Here is a 17,258-nt window from a genome sequence, read left to right on the forward strand (position 1 = left end):
AAAACAAAGGTTGTCATCTAGAAGAATAAATAACACTTCCATTTTATTGGTGTGTGTACAAAAATAAATATTTTATGGTTAATTTCTATGGTGCTACGACTTCTTTACTCATGGATTTGTATAAACTGACCTGTTTTTAGATGAGTTCTGTTTTCAAGTAAATGTTAATGACTGTATGAGCAGATATTTGATTACACTCAGTACAGATCAGTCATCATGGGATGGTTCAATCTAGAAACATATTTCTATCAAATGCACAAACCCACTGGATGCTGCTTTCAAGGTAAGCTCGTCAATGCCTACCTTTATTTCCCAGTAGTGGCAGATGTTTATGGTCAGAAACACATCTATAAAATAAAACTGAGTTTAAGGAAACGTTTTGCAGCAAAATTTAAAATAGAAAAAGTTTATTTATTATATATTTTTGCTGCAAACCAGTGGGATGTCACATGTTAACACTGAAGTATTTTACCACAACAAAATAACCATTTCCTTGTTCTATCATTTCCCCACCGCTGGCATAAATATAGTATGAGCTTTTCTTTAGTGATTAATCAACATAAAATTAAACTTTTCTCTGTTTTATATCATTTTAAACTGAATTATCAGGATTTTTGGACTGTTGGTTAGAAAAAACAATTTTGATCAATGACGTGAGTCGTTTCAGTCATTTTTCAAGCAAAAAGGTAAAATATTCTCTGTTTTTTAGTTGAACTCTGAGCTTTTTTTTCTACATTTTATACAGTAAAACATTAATTTAGAACCTAATCTGCAGAATACTTGATAATATAAATAATCATCACCTGCATCTGACACTGCTATCAATAATTTATGAATATCCAGAGTCTGATATATACTTTATTCCTCTGAGCCATGGAGTTCCATTGTTTTCTTTTATGTATTTGTTTGCTTTTAGAATAATAAGAAATGCCGGGAGAACACGTTTCCATGGTGGTTGTGTGATTGGATGACTCAGAGCATGAACCCATACGCACTCGTGAATTATTCATGAGCTGTCCAATGCCATCTAGAAAGAAAGGGGGGGGGGGGATCCTTCTGCAACTTTACTCCTAGTTCCCATATTTCCGACAGCTCCTGAATGCAGCAGCAGGCTGACTGGCTCTGTGAAGATGGCGGACTGTATACGTGTTCCTCTGCCCCTGCTTTTGATGTGCATCTTGTCGTCTGTGCATCCACTTCGAGGAGATAACAATGCCGTCGCCAGACTTGCTGGTAATGCCGATAACCTGCCGAACCCAGCCGGAGGTCCGGGGCCGGCTGCGGTGAACCCGGGAGCCGCTGAGAGGAACCTGGGCGCTGGGGCCTCGCTTCCTCGGAGGCGCTCTGCCGGCTGGAAGTTGGCAGAGGAGGCGGTGTGCAGGGAGGACCTGACCCGGCTTTGCCCCAAACATTCCTGGAACAATAACTTGGCGGTGTTGGAGTGTCTCCAGGACAAGAAAGAGGTAAGTTGGAGGGACGGGCTCTTGTTGTTGCAGAGAAAGAAGCAGGGTGTGACTGCTGAACGAATCCGCTAACGTTAGCTGCCAGCGTTAGCCAGTCGCTAGCCCTGGTATTGAGAGGACGTCACGCCAAATGTCGGTCAAAAAGTTGGCAATTTATGACTTATGATATCATAGTCAGTATGGCATGGATTGGAGAACAACACTGAACACATACTCAAGAGTTGCCAGGGTCCACTCTTCAGTTCGGCATAATCTAATGCTACAAATGGCGCTTTCCTTCTTTACGACTTGTAAGTTTTTGAATCGCGTCGCCTCATATTTCTTGTCTTTAACGTCTCAGCGATTTGAAGCAGCGTAGCATTGACCAACAGCAAAACAACTGGCTCACACTGAAATAAAGCCTTCCCTGCAAAACACTTATAAGCCGAATTCACCAGAAGACATATCTGTTGTAGATTAACTCTAAATCTTGCTCGGGTTGTTGTCAGTTTTTTCACTGTGCGTTAAAACGCGAGGAAGTGGTAAATGAACAGGGCAGTTCGCAGACGCTCATAAAGCGACGCGCATCTGGACAAGCTAGCGGCTAAATGTTAAAACTGGTTCACACAAACCGCCAACCTGCAGGCGTGACACACCAGGGCAACGATTCAACAGAAGACGTTTTAGACATACTAGTAACCGGTTAACTCTGTTAACCAGGCTAGTTAACCTGAAGGCAGCTAACTATATTAGCCGTTACTCGGCTAGCAGTCTTAGCCTGACCGAGATGTTAGCTCAGATAACCGTTACCGAGCCCTTTGCTGGTTGATGCTTGGCTTTGTGTGTAATCCCAGTAATTACACCGTTTCATTTAAGATGATAACATAACGTTACACAGGAATAAACTGCAATGACTTGTCACTGATTATAGCCAGTTAACAGAACTTGTTACTGATGGCTGGTGTAGAAGTTGTTGTGTAGCTAACGTTAACATGAGGCAGACAGCAGTTTAAACCCATTTTGTCTGCAGAGTCTCCTTTTTTTTTTTTCTCCCATGGGAATAATGTCAGTGGCCCGAGGCAACACCAGGTCTGGTAGTGCAGTGAGTGTAGTAGTACCTGTGGTTGTGGGTTAGTGAATGTTGCCCTGACATGTTTAGGCAAAACATTGCCAGAAAAAGATAAAAGATACAACTCCTCCCTTTTGTTGGCACCATTGCCAGTAATGTGTCTGGATTTTTTCCAATACCAAACCTTGTGTAAATCAATATGCAGACTGTCCAAGCGTTACTTGCATTACAAAGATGTAAAACAACTTAAATAAGTGAAGATGCAGTTAATGAAACTGATTAAATTCAGGCGTTATTTGGTTGCAGAAGCAGCAGTCAGTGTTAGGCTGCAACTAACAATTACTTTCACTTACCAACTAATAATTTAGTCAATTTATTGTCACAAAAAATAGAGAGATGTCCACAGAGAGCGTGAGGTGATGTCTTCAAATGTCTCGTTTGTCTGACCAGCTGTCTAAAAGCTGAGGATAATCAAGATATTTCAACGATATAAAACAAAGAAAAGCAGCAAATCAAGTCGTAACCAGCAGGATGTGGCAATTTTGTTTTTGTAAATTAGCTACTATGAAACATCTTCATCATCAATTAATCTGCTGATTATTTTTCAGGATAATTGATTAGTTATTTGCTCTGTAAAACATTGAAAAATGAACATAATAAACCAAAAAAACCCAAATACATTCAGGTTACTACATGTCAGACTGGATAAAGTGGCAAATTGTCACATTGGAAATCCGAAAAATGTTTGACATTATTGTACACAATGCTTTTGATCAACTAATTGATTAATTTCCTGTTTACTTTAGCAGTAGTTTAGCACCTGCGCCACTCATTTCTTAACTAAATTTAACCCGGCTGGACTTGAAGAGCTGGCAGTTTGGTGTAGGAGGGAGGTGTTCACACTCGCACGCACAATAATCAGGGAGGCAACTGTGAACTTTCTTCCTGATGTGCAACGAGTAGCTTCCCAGCAGCTGCTTGATTTGTATGTGTTTTGATCCAACTCCGTCCAAAGGTAATAGTGTGAGAAACGGCAACGATTCCTCATCACTTACTTTCACATACTCAGCCTCACAAAGAGAGACTTGCTGGTGTTGTGAACTTGTGATTTTCGGGTCTTCTGGTTGCTTTCTGTGACCTTTTTAGGCCCGTTCAAGTGCGTCCTGAGAGATCAACCCGGGACTGTGGCAGCTGACCGCTCACTCGCTTCTTTAAGCTCATTAGCTGCTTGTCAGCAGCAGAACTACAGCAGACTGAGAGCTCTCTATACGCTACAACAGGAGCTTACAGCAGCTAAGACAAGCCTCGGTTTGTGCCCATTATCTGCTTACTCAAAATCACAAGACAGCGTCCTCTCTGGTGGTGAAAGTCGTCCTGACACACTGAGTGTGTGTGTCGGTGTCCTTGTATAGAAAATGCAGGACAACAGCTGCTAAAGAAAAGATTTATTTTAAAGAAGAAGCAGTGTATGAAGTGAGTCCGTAAAAACTCAATTCACAAACAGCTTAATGATTAAAAAATGAATCCTGATAGTTTAAAGCTCCTTATTTTTTTTCCTTCCTCTGTGTTTTATTTTGAAGTGTTGATCCATAAGAAGATATATTTGTGGTTTTAAGAACCAAAACCATCTCAGTGTAGTTTCACATCTCCTCTCTCAGGCTTCTCTCTGCAGCTCTAGTAACAACAGGTCTGTGAGCCAATCAGAAGAGAGGAGGCTCTGAGCCTCTCTTCTGATTGGCTGACTATTTTCTGTGATCCAATAAAAATAAAGCAGATTTCAGGTAAAAACACTCAGAGAAACCAAATCCTGCAAGGTTTGGATGGTGGGTCCAGGTGGGCGGGGCTTGGTGACTGCTTTGTTGTGACATCACAAAGTTCCAGAAGTCCTGACGGCTGGTTTTAAGGCTCAGTTTCTGAATACAGGCTGTGTGCATTTCTCTGTGGACTGAGGCTTTGATACTTTCACAGTATTAATATAGAAGCTATTGTTAGGGTTAGTTAAGTTTCTTGTGAGGATTTGCTGCTTTTCTCAGTTTTTATATTGTTGTAATGGAATATTGTGGAGTTTTGGATAAAACTAGTATCTGACGTGGAGCAGAAATGACCTGATTACCTGTTTAGTCAATCGACAGAAAACTGGCAGCTGTTTTGATAAGGAAATCATTGTTTTCAGTTATTTTTTTAAGCATAAATGCCAGAACATTTGCCCGTTCTAACTTTTCACATGTGAGGGTTTACTGCTTGTCCTTGTAATATACGTCGAGCTGCAATAGGTAAAATTTTTAATGGTTTCAACTTTTGAAATGTGACACTTCGCTGCTGTTCTTCGTCTTTATATTAAAGGGAACTCAGAATTTTTGGCTTTTGTGCCCCAAAAAACTTGTAACAACATGAATATGTGCTTGACGAGATTGTTGAATGATTGAATTTTATTTATTTTTTATAAACCAAATGATTAATGCATTAATTGTGAACAATTACAATTGACCAAGTAATGGTAATGAAAATAACTTAAAATAGTCAAATTAATGTCTTTGGGTTTTGGACTGTTGCTCAGACAAAACCAGGAACTTGATTCTATTGTGAGAATTATAAAGGAGGTGTTACACCTTTTTCTGACATCGACAAATTAATTGGTAATTATATAATATTGAAAATAATTGTTACTTTCAGCCCTAATCTGGGGATTGTGGTCGCCACCTTCACCATCCTCTGATATTTTATAGACTAAACCATGGTAATACAATCAATAGATTGATTAATAATGAAAATAATACTTAGTTGTAGCTCTAGTCGAAACACTGGATTTCACATTTTAATGCAAACAGCCACAAACAGCTGTTTCCTGGCCGATATTTGAAGCGTATGGATAAAACGGCGCCCACTGGTTGGTCTACGCCGTTATTAGTTGACAATAGTAGTTAGTGGATGAAACTCCAGTTGAAGCTCAGCGGAGGCAGATCTTGGGTGTGACGCCCACCAGCGGCTCTGCTGTGGCGCTCGACCGCCTCCAGCGTGGAGGCCCCCGAGCCGCCCAGCTGGCAATCTGCTGCTGCCGCTTCTGTTCTCTGGTTCGAGGGTGAGATTAGTAGCTGCTTTTAGACTCGTAGCATTTTTGTGTGTCTCCGGCCTGCCCGCCCGCCCGCCTGCCCGCCGTCAGTCCTGCTGGTGGCTGTGGTTTTGTGTACGTGGTGCAGAGCCTCAGGGTCCGGAGGGAGGAGGCTCTGGAGATTGAAGACTTGGCTCCGGCCGGTTTGGATACGTGAAGCCTCCATGTGTCTGCTTGTGGCCCCCCCCCCGTTGTACACAGTTGAAATAATTGCTAATTAGCACATTACGGCTGCAGGACATTGTCTTTCAAAAATAGACATGTTGTTGTATATTCAGCTGCTTTGTTGTACCTGTTGAGCAACACAGGGAGTGGCAGTGGTACTTCTTTGCCAAATCCTCTCTCTCTCTCTCTCTCTCTCTCTCTCTCTCTCTCTCTCTCTCTCTCTCTCTCTCTCTCTCTCTCTCTCTCTGAGCTTTGGTCCTCACTGTATCTCTGGTACCCAGGAGTCGTGTTTTACTGCCAAAGATGCAAATCTAGAAACTTAATTTACTGAACTTCAATACAGTTGAACATGACAGCTTTGGGCTCTTTCTACTTTTCTTTAACAACAAATAAATATAAAGGTCGTTCTGTTTATGCCACTGTCTTTATCTGATGCATTGTTGTTCTATAATGATGGTAGTCAGACATACACTATACAATCAGCTGGCAGTTTATTAGGAACACCTAGCTAAAACTAAAAAGATTAATCCATCAATAAATACGATTTTAAAAATGCATTTACAAAAACAGTGTAAAATTCTCTTTAAATAAACCATTTATAAATACATTAATTAATTCATGAATAAATAATAGAGTGTGAAAAACTATTTGAAAAGGCATTTGGGAATACATTCCTGGATTCAGTCTTCAATTTCCAGCTGCTTCTCCTGTTATCTAATCGATTAGCGTAGTCATTTAGCCTTTCCATTTAGGCGGTCCGTGTCACTGGTGTGACATTGGTTAGCTCTCCAACCAATCAGAGAGCTTGTTACATCCCTTGGCCAATTGGGATTGTTTAGTCCTGTTTTTACCAGCACTGAAGGCCCAGAGTGTCACAGAGGAGAAACAGTCAATGACACCTAAAACAACAAAAAAAACATAATTTGTGGTTTGGTACTGACAAAAGTCTTAATTTACCCAGAATTCATTGTACCACAGTCTGGCTTAAGAAAGTCAAGAACTAAACTGTTTTGTGCAGCAGATGAATTTAGACTCGGTCTAACTGAAGTCTGATTGTTTGTGGTATCTAAGCCGCAGCCACAGTCTGTCTTTGTGAAACCAGCCCAACCCCGGTTCAGCTCGGAGGCCGTGGCTTTGCACACGGGGACAGCGTCAGGTTGAAACAGGAAAGGACCTTGAACACTATTGTCTAAAGCGTCGCTGCTGTCGCCTTCAGATTCTCCTTCGTTGGAACAGCAGCGTTCACTCACAGGAAAAACAGCTGCAGAACAAAAGTACCTAAACTCATGTCGTCAGCGGCGTCCACATAAACAACACACATCATCAATGACCCGGTTTCACTTATGATAAACAGTGTGAGAGCAGGATCTGAATTCTTCTTCCACCAGCAATTAAAGAAAAACCACCTGATATTTAAGAGCGTGTCCGAGCAGGTTTTCACTCTCAGAATCGCTGTGTCCTGATGGAGGGAACGGAAAAAACTATTTTCAGATTCACTGTGTTTATAGTGAAGCAACAATAGAGACATTTCAGCATCTCTTGGTGCTGAATCACCACGAGTGTAGTGCTGCTTTTATAGGCTTGTCTTGCATTATCCTGAACAAAGACCGAAGCTTTTAGTTCGTTTTGATACATTTATTTTGGTCCTGCGCCAAAAAGAAGAGGGAAAATAGTTCCTGGTTGCCGGGCAACATCCTTTTGTGCCCTCCGAGCATCCAGTGTTTGCGTGACAGTTCTCAGGGTTTTTGTTGACATTCATCCGAACCTGTTCAAGTGCTCGTCCAACTGCAGCTCCGCTACGGCGCTGGATGTTTTAACGCCGCCGTCACCGGCGGAGGGCTCAGCTGCTTCTCAAGAGAGACACAAATATGAGTTTCTTCAGTCCAGTGTGACGAATGTCGACCACACACTATGAGAGGAGACTTTTTAAAGACTGGAGTCTGTCACCCTCTCACATCTAAAGAGTCAAGAGTTTTTAGTTTTCACTACGGCTGCACGATGTGATTATTTTGGCAGATATTACCATTTTTTATTGTTTTTTTTAAGTTGGAATGAATGTTTTTGCATTTTATTTTCACTGAAAACAATTTAGAAATGATGATGTGATTTTTGCTGGTGTTGTACCAAACAAACATGATGCTTCATGTCTGGAGAATATGATTGCAGCTCCTGTCATACTGTAGACCAGGGCTCTTACGGGGTCATTATCTAGATCTATCATAGATTCATATGAGATTATTTCCCATCATGCACCTGGTGGAAATTTACAGGAAGAAAAACTTGACTCATAATTATTATTAATAATAATATTAAAGTTAGTAACTCAACACTCTAACAGGCTGCGTTTGGACTTTATTTATGATTTCCTGTTTTTATTTTGAAATGATTTCCCTTGTGTCCAGTTACCCTCGCCCCCCCCCTCTGTTTATTATCGGCCTCACACCAAACGACTTACATTCTTGCGCGTCCTCGCTCTCTATCAGCTCGGTTTGCTACTTCCTGTTTGGCGCTGGAGAAAGCTCCATTGAACGTGACTATCTGCATGAGCCAAGATTCAAAACTTTCGATAAAATTAAACATGTTTGATTTTTATTGAAACTGACTTAAGAAGCTGTGACGACCACCGTTCACCCAACGATCGAGATGTCGGGAGCGCGCCGCAACTTCAGCAAAACTCACATGATGTTATTTTTTCCTACGGTGGAAATTTGTCTGTGACAGTGAAGCCACAATCACGTGAAAGGTCGTGATCTTTTGTTGTTTTGTGCGCTGACGCCGAACAGAGGTTGATTTGTTTGAGGTCTAACAAGCCACTCCCCATGAATCCACAGAGTGTGGTCAGCTTATCACTTTATCACAGGTACACGTGGGTAACCTGAGAAAAACACACCCGTAATCTTATTAAGAGGCGCGTGTGTGTGTGTGTGTGTGTGTGTGTGTGCAGCTAATTTGGTGTTTCCTGTTTTGAAGCTTTCTCCTGCTCCTTCTGTTTGATTTCACAGTTTGATGAAACATTGGCGTCACAAGCTCCTCTCAGTCTTTTCTGTGTGTCGTCGGTGGCGGTGAAAGCGTGCACATCTGTCGCACACCTGACCTGAACGCTGCCCTATCCGGCTGTTTGGTAGGAAGGAGAGAGGGAAAAAAAAAAGCACACAAAGCAGTTTCCTGGGTGGACGGCGTGTGTAGAGAGTCAGCTGACGCACCCGAATCAAAGAAAAGAGGTGAAACGGTTTGTGTTTGCTGATGGTGCTGCATCCAGTCGCCCGTGATCAATCAATAAGTGGCTGATTGAAAATGTGGCGTGTCTCGCTCGCTTGCTTTGGCAGCAGGAGGACGATCTGCTGACTGTCCGTGTCTCTGCTCTCTGCTTCTGCTGGAGCTGCTCATCTGTGAGGCATGATGGGAATGATGAGAACTTGTTGCATTGGATTGTGCGACCCTGAGCTTATCGTTATTCAAGAAACAATGTAGTAGAACTCACGCAGCATAGCTCCTGAAAAGGAGAAGGGAGTCATGGCGAGGGAGGATGACAGCAGTGCTGGTTATTATCTCTGTAAAATGCCATATCTCTGACTCTCCACGCACCGAGCAGCGCGCCCGTTACCCAAGGGTAAATATCTCGGCCTGATATCCAGAAGGTCATCCATGTTTCTTCTTGTCCCGCCGCCTGTTTCAGCCTCTCCTCACCGGTTACCGGACACTTTTAGAAATGCTTCCCTATAGAGCCGGGTGTTCGACGGATCGATTCAATTCCGATTCACAAGGTCCTGATTGGATTCCAGATCGATTCACTTCCAGATTTTTCCGTTCTAATACAAATTTATCTTGGATATGAATGTGATTCTCAGATGCTAAAGCTGTACATTGTTCCTCTAACCTGGTGCATTATTAAAAAGCACTTTCTCTATAAGAACAATAGGTAGGAAATGAAGGATAAGTAACATAAACCTGGTGCACCGGCTACCGTACACAGCTATTTCTTCTTCTTCTTCTCGGCTTCTTCTTGCACATCTCGCACGTGAATTTGCTTTTGACGAGCTCTTCACTGTCTTCATATTTTTAAATCCAAAATGCAGCCGTACGTCTGACTTCAGTGGAGCCGCGTTTTTGTCTCTGACGTCACGTGACCAGAGAAAATACTAACAGACATACGAAGTGATCAATCTCAGGATTTTATTAATCGATATCGGATTATCCCCCCCCCCCAGTCCCGGCTCGGGCCTAAAGATGAGGCCCCTCAGCTCTGGAGCTCCCAGCCCGAGGATCTGAGGCTCGACATCACTTCTTAAAACGTGTCAGCTCCTCCAAATAATTTCATGTCAAATAACATTTACTTCTGGAGGTTTCCTGTAGCTTTGGACTCGGTGACTTGATTATTTCTGTCAACACGCACTGATGAAGATGAAGGCTGTTTTAAATCTTAACACCTCGCTCTCTGCTCCGTGACTCAGAGGTGTTGGAAATGGCTGTCTTCCCTCTGGACTCTCTCTCTCTCTCTCTCCTCTCCCTGTTTCCTCATGTGTTACTTTCTCTCTCACTCGCTTCCTATCACATCTCGGCCTCACGCTGCTTTTCCCAAGACGAATTGAGGAGAGCTGATTAAGTTTAATATAGCTGCAGCTATTAACTGAGAGAGAGGTTTTGAGAGATTTTTTTCCACGTTGACTGTGTGGAGCTGGAACTCCTGCAAACAAAAGGCTGGAGTATGTGAATGGGTGTGTCAGCTGTGTTGGTCTTATTTCCTCCCGTTGTTAGTTTACAGCCGTAACAGCTGGTCAGTGAGACGGACTTTGACTTGATTGACCCCGGATAACGTTGCATTTTGTATTTTGCTGTGTGGTCAGAAACAGGCTCATGTCATCGTCGTTTGATCATTTTGGTTTTTAAAATAAACGTAGCATTGAATAGATGAGAAGTTGTGGCTTCTCTGAAACCTTCAGGTCCCCTGGCTGAGCTGGATAAACGCCCACATGAGTCACATTTGTGGTCTGCAAACAGTGTGATGTGATGTTTGGCCGTTCAGTCCAGAGGTGGACTGAGCATGTGCAGAGGTGGGGTTTTCCCCCGGGGGGGGGGGGGTCGCTCCAGAAACACAAAAGAATAAAAGAAAAGTGTCTCCTCTTTATTTTTCCTTCCTCTTTCCTTCCTTCCTTCCACACTCGTTGCCGACACTGACTCACCGACTGTGGTGTGTTGACTTTACGGACGTGAGCCTGCACAAACATCGAGGCAGTAAATATGGAAACAAACAAACAAAAACTCCCAGTGGCACAAACCTAAATATAGAATCAGGTTTGTTTTACATGCCATGCTGGCAATGGGTAGATGCTACATTTTATAGCTATTCCCAGAATGCCTCACATGCAGACTTTAGGTATTTAGGTACCACTATTTACGAATGTCCCCTAAACGCCTCTCGTGCAGAATATCGGTAGACACTCTCAATTAAAAATGTCCCCTAAACGCCACACATACATTAGTATCGATTTATTTTTCAGTAATTTATTTACTGTATTAGTCAAGAACTGCTGTACAAATGTGTTTAATCTGTAAAAGCTTCCTCTAATAAAACGGTAGAACATGTTCATCTACATCGATAGTGTGACCAATGACTTTAGCCACATCCCCCATTATACTAACGGCCATCAGAGGCTTTATTTTAAAAGGGGAGTCACTGATTGTGAGCTAATTTTAAAAATGAGTTTTATAGTTAATTAAGCCCCGTCATAGTGAAAGCGCTCAGAATATCCTGGAACTAATTGAGAATATAGAAATAAAGTCCGTTTTGAATCTTAGAAAAAAGATGAATCTCAATTAGAGTTAGTAGAAGATGTGAAATTGAACTTGAAAGCATCAGACTTTCACCGGCCGTGGCGTGTGTTACTGTGAGCTCTGGTGCAGTCGGCTGAAACGGTCCTGGATCAGACCGGACTCTGGCTGAGGTCGCGGTCAGGATTTTTTATTTTAGATTTTATGGGTAAACCATGATGAAGATTTGAGCTGTTCTTTGTCCGTGTTAAAAAATCTGTGAAGGAGATGATGATGGAAACTGTGATTCTTGCAGATAAAATGTGACACCTGAGCTGGACTCTGTGTTGTTCTGTTTCTTATAAATTCAAATAGTAAAGTCGAGTGTTTCTAAACCAAACTGTAGGAAGCAAAAAGCAGGAGTCAGCCAGTGAAGTAGCACAGAGGCTGCTCTGCTGCTCGGGTGGTGGGTGGGTCAGCTGTCACGGGTCAGTCCAGGTCACATCTATTTATTTATCTTTCACCCCTGTTCACCACTGAGTCAGCTCAGTGCTGTTTATAACATCTGTCTGTTCCCTCCTCTTCCTCAGTACGACCAGCGCCTCATCACGCTGCGTTTACTGTCTGTGTGAGGAGCACTGTGACACTTGTGTGTAAAATACACTGTAAATAGGACACACACACACACACACACACACACACACGCACACACACACACACACACACACACACACACACACACACACTTAGTCAAACAGAGCCTATTCCCGGCTCATGCTGTGGCTGCCATGTGGTGAACGGTCAGAAACTCCTGAGCCATCTGCAGAGCTGTTATTTCAAAGACACACAGTCCGTCCTCCACCAGGAGTACAGCAGTGATTTGGGTGTTTCTCTGGTGTGGGGGTGGGGTGGGGGGAACGTCAGACAGGTCACCTCAGGTCAGCGTGAGGCTGCATCAGAATAACTCCAGAAGCTGCGTTGGTGAAGGTGCGTCCTCCAGCAGGCCACACCCCCTCCTCAGACGACATGTTAGACGGAGGTTTAAAAAGTCGACGACCACCACCTGAACGCACCATCACACCGCAGACAAGCTCGCAATGGATTGTGGGCCGTGTGGCCATATTCAACCTCATGTTGCCGAACCTCGAAGACACGGAGCTCTGGAAACCACAAGAGATCTCTAACTGCTCCTTTCCTTTCTTTCTCTTTCAGGAAACTGAGATTGCCGCCGAATGCAACCATGTAAGTATTTCCACCTGGTGTCACACCCAGAAACACAACTTCCCAGCATGCATCATGTCATCCTATAATATATAAATCCATGTGGTGTATGTTCAGTGTGGTTCCTGAGGATTAGCCACTTGATGAACTGCAGGTTAAATCGTTTTTATCGTAAAACGATTCCAATTCAAGGTCCACTTACTAACTTTTTTCTTGAGCTTTCAGCCACAAGGCATGATTTCATCTGTATCAATTTCAGTTTTCAGAGTAGTTTGGCAAAACAATCCCAGCTGATATTTCTCCTGAGCTCTCTGTATCTCAAGATTAAATTCAGCTGAAAAGTTTTCGATGCTGCTGTTGTTTTAACACCATTTAAACAACTTTCTGTCGAGATGTTGGTTATGGAACCAAGATGTATAAAAGAATATAAATATAAACATCCGCTTTTCAACCAAATGAAGCTCAGTTTTCACCTTTAGTCAGTTTGTGCAGAAGTGAAGTGACGGAACGGATGATTTTCCAGAAACTGGACGAGATGCTCAACGTGCTTTAGAATAAAAAAATAAACTAGTACAATAAAATAAGGGCGAATAAAAGAAGTATGAAAATCGATGATAGAAAGACAGTTCAGTTTTACAAAAGTTGTACAGTTTTTATAAATGTTTTCACTGCCCTGGGATCTTGTCATGTTTTATTCTTTTATCATATTGAATCAGAGAATATGTAATAAGGGTTTTTTTATTTTAATCAACTGAAGAAGAAGAAGAAGAAGAAGTAGAAGAAGTAGTAGAAGAAGAAGAGGTCCACAGTAGAAATAGGAAACTAAAATAATTTAGGATCTTTGACGGTATGAAATCTTCCTGGTCTCAGTCTCACTAACGCAGAGAGACACTCGTAGCATCAGGACTGAGGTTATTACAGTTATCAGATAGTTGGGAGTAAATCTGTGTAATCCAGATGTTTCATGTATCCTCTCCTCCAGCTGCTGTGGAACTACAAGCTGAACCTGACCACCGACCCGAAGTTTGAGTCCGTAGCCGTGGAGGTCTGCAAGACGACCATCTCCGAGGTCGGTTACTGACACCAGATCTTTTCATTTCAGCTTCCAGGAAGTGAAAAAGAAACATGAAACCAGCTGCAGTGTTTTCAGACGTGTTTGTTAGTGTTTGTATTTGAGTCAAAGAATCGTCCGTGTTTTCCTGATCTGTTGTTGCTACAGCTGCTGCAGTAGGAATGATTGGATTCCTCTCAGCACACAACAAGATTTAGAAATGAAATCTTTCCCTGAAAACAAAACAAACAAACAAAAAACGATTGAAATGAAACCTCTGTCGTATGGAGTCGTGACGCTGCCTTCGCTCCTCGCGCAGATTAAAGAATGTGCGGCGGAGGAGCTGGGGAAGGGCTACCTGGTGTCCTGCCTGGTGGATCACCGCAGCAACATCAGCGACTACCAGTGCAACCAGTACATCACCAAGATGACCACCATCGTCTTCAGCGACTACCGGCTGATCTGCGGCTTCATGGACAAGTGCCGCGACGACATCAACACCCTGCGCTGCGGCAGCATCAGCACGGGAGAGAAGGTGAGTCGTGAGGTTTAATTACATCCTGTTAAATCTATTATAGCTCCTACTGAATCCTGCTTATGATTTGTTTCCAATATTTGAGTGAGAAAAAAATAGTTTCTAATAGATCATGTGATTTTTTTCGAGAGTTTTTATTTGGTGAAATGAAGAATTATCGCCTTAATATTTTTGCCATGAGCGGGTGAAGTGTTGAGTGGTTCATGATTTCTGGAGACATGAAAAAGGTTGCAGGAAATGCGTCATGATGTCAGACCAAAGATGCTCTTTAACAAAGATGACTCACCACAGGCGGCGCCTGCGGTATGAAAGGGTGTAGCTACACTTCCTGTCTCCTACGTTGGCGTGTTCGCGGTTTCTTGTTCGTGTCAGAACAGTAAAACACCAGATACAGTAGATATACTCTTGTGGTTGATTTATTTTTTCCCCTCTTGTTTTTACCTGCTAGCTTGATATCTGATCGACCCAGCACAAGATCATATCAGTTTAGTAATATCCTCGGCTTCCCTCCAAAAACAGTCATAATAATATTATTAATAATTGTATTATTAAGCAAAGAAACGCTCAGTTTTAAAACAGCATTAACAGCTGCTCTTCTGTAGCAAGGCCGCGGCGGCACCTGGATAGCTTCAGAGATTCACCTGTATCTGTCAAAATGACGGACGGCCTCCAAATTTTTCCGTCATTGTTTTAAAAAAAAAAAAAACAAATTCGCTGATTGAAAATATTCAGTTAAGGTGACCCGTCCCCTTCCCCCCTCCCCTGTCGGAGTGAACAGACTCAGACCTGGTGGTCTCCTAAAGGGGCGTGGCACGTGACGCCGATACAGGAAATGACTCCCGGAAGTGCACCTCCTGCAGTGTCCTCCCTGCGTCAGTTGCTCCTGCTCTAATCTGTCGTATCGTAAACAACGATACATGTGCGTTGACAGTTATGGATGCAGATGTGGGAGTCTAGTAGGACGCTATCAGGATGCAGATCCGTTGGTCGAGATGTCGTCTGCTGCTCGAACGCGGTCGATCGCTGCTTTCGAAGTTCGGCTCGGCTCGAGTGAGAGGGGAGAAGTTTTTGACGGCGGTTTGTCGGCGAGCAGAGCGAATGCATCTCCTCTCTCCCGTGCGCTGAGCCGAGCTGAACCTCATAAGCCCGTTCGACACGCGGTTATTATGGGGTATCACGACGGCACAATTAGAACTCAGAGCAAATTATTTATTTGTCAGGCGGGGGAGGGGCGGAGTTGGTTTCATTATCAGGAATTTGTCACGGTGGCTTTCTGTGCGGCGGAGATTAGACCGACTGAGTTCATATACAGAGTCAACACAGGCTCCGACCTGCCGCCTCCTCCCACTGACACACAACACAGAGCGAGGGTAATTTCACTATTAGTGGCATTAGTGACACTTTAATGGCGAGCGCTGAGGAGTTTGCGTTTGTTCGTTCTGCAGCTAATCACCGTTTGCGAGACGAGTGAGACATTTAGTTCAGTCTCATGAGACAAAGTACAGCAGCAAGACTTTACGTTTACGAAGCTGCAGCCTTGAAAGATGATTATCAAAATAACTGTCGATTTAATGTTTAACGTCTGTGTTTTTAAAGATTTTTTTTGATCAGTGTTTTGGATGTTAAATGAAAAGACGTCACTTTTGTGTTGAAGCGTGTCCGAGCAGGACGGGAACTCGACCCGTCTGCCGCTGATGAACTGTCCCGTTCTTGTGAAATGGAAAATGAGTCAGAAATAAACTGGGTTACATGAACAGAAGAAGCTGTAGTCCTAAAATACATCCTGCTCCTCACTCACTGTTGGAGACTTACCTGTACCTGTGGTCCTCTGCGCAGGACGTCCACTCTCAGGGCGAGGTCATCGCCTGTCTGGAGAAAGGTTTGGTGCGGGAGGCCGAGGAGCAGCCGGGGGCGCACGCCATCAAGGACGACTGCAAGAAGGCCATCATGAGGGTCGCCGAACTCTCCTCTGACGACTTCCACCTGGACCGCTACCTCTACTTCTCCTGCCGCGAGGACCGCGAGCGCTTCTGTGAGAATGTGAGGATCTGGTTTCTACTCGTATCCACCAAGAGAATTCTGATAGTGATGGTTTGATCTGAAGTATTTCAAGAAATGAAATGTTGGTAACAGAAGTGTGTTCTGGTTTTTCAGACTCTGGCCGGGGAAGGACGAGTTTACAAATGTCTCTTCAATCACAAGTTTGAGGAGGCGATGTCAGAGAGGGTGAGTGCTGTTTAAAGACCAATCACTCCTTCTCAAGTGTGTTTGGAGAATTGTGGGAAATTGATTTGAGCATCTCCAGATGAAAGGTTTTGAAAACTTCTTGTCCTGATACAAATAGTTTTTATAAAAGTAGTTTCTATAAGTTGTGGTATAAGTAGTTTTGGGCACAAACATTCACCTGGACTCAAGGATGAACTGATTAGAATTTGGTGGTCAAAGGTCGAAGGTCAAGGCTAACCCTTCACCCCTAATTATGACACAGTTTCACTCGACTGTCTATAAGGATAAAATTAAGTGATGAAATTTTATAAAACGTCAAAGGTCAGCTTGTAAAAGTTTAAGTTTAAATTAGTTCTGCGGCCCGACGCCTCACCGTGAACAATAGAATCTGACGGTCTCTAACTCCGTGGTGACGCTGTGTGTCCTCAGTGCCGCGAGGCGCTGACCACCAGGCAGAAGCTGATCGCTCAGGACTACAAGGTGAGCTACTCGCTGGCCAAAGCCTGCAAGTCCGACCTGAGGAAGTACCGCTGCAGCGTGGACACCAACATGCCCCGAGCCCGAGAAGCTCGCCTGTCCTACCTGCTGCTGTGTCTGGAGTCTGCTGTGCATCGAGGTGAGCGAGCCCGTCCGTCACTCTCAGGCCCGACCGCTAATTCGGTCCTCAGCTGTTTGTCTGACGGTCCGAGGCC

General features: G+C 43.4%; 1 protein-coding gene across 1 annotated transcript in view; it reads left to right on the top strand.

Moving 5' to 3' along the window:
* Positions 1-1,111: 1,111 nt before the first annotated feature.
* LOC111665398 (Golgi apparatus protein 1) overlaps positions 1,112-17,258 on the top strand; it is a 28,754-nt gene continuing 12,607 nt past the window's right edge. Inside the window, exons 1-7 of the mRNA XM_087177732.1 lie at positions 1,112-1,463; positions 12,746-12,775; positions 13,737-13,823; positions 14,125-14,340; positions 16,177-16,380; positions 16,495-16,566; positions 16,996-17,182. Coding sequence (XP_087033858.1) covers positions 1,131-1,463; positions 12,746-12,775; positions 13,737-13,823; positions 14,125-14,340; positions 16,177-16,380; positions 16,495-16,566; positions 16,996-17,182 — 1,129 coding nt within the window. The 5' untranslated portion in view covers positions 1,112-1,130. The remainder of the gene's footprint in view (positions 1,464-12,745; positions 12,776-13,736; positions 13,824-14,124; positions 14,341-16,176; positions 16,381-16,494; positions 16,567-16,995; positions 17,183-17,258) is intronic.

This window comes from Seriola lalandi, unplaced genomic scaffold, assembly GCF_002814215.2.
Source record: "Seriola lalandi dorsalis isolate HSWRI2012SDOR001 ecotype SW California unplaced genomic scaffold, Sedor1 jcf7180002054638, whole genome shotgun sequence".
In the NCBI taxonomy this organism is placed as follows: domain Eukaryota; kingdom Metazoa; phylum Chordata; class Actinopteri; order Carangiformes; family Carangidae; genus Seriola; species Seriola lalandi.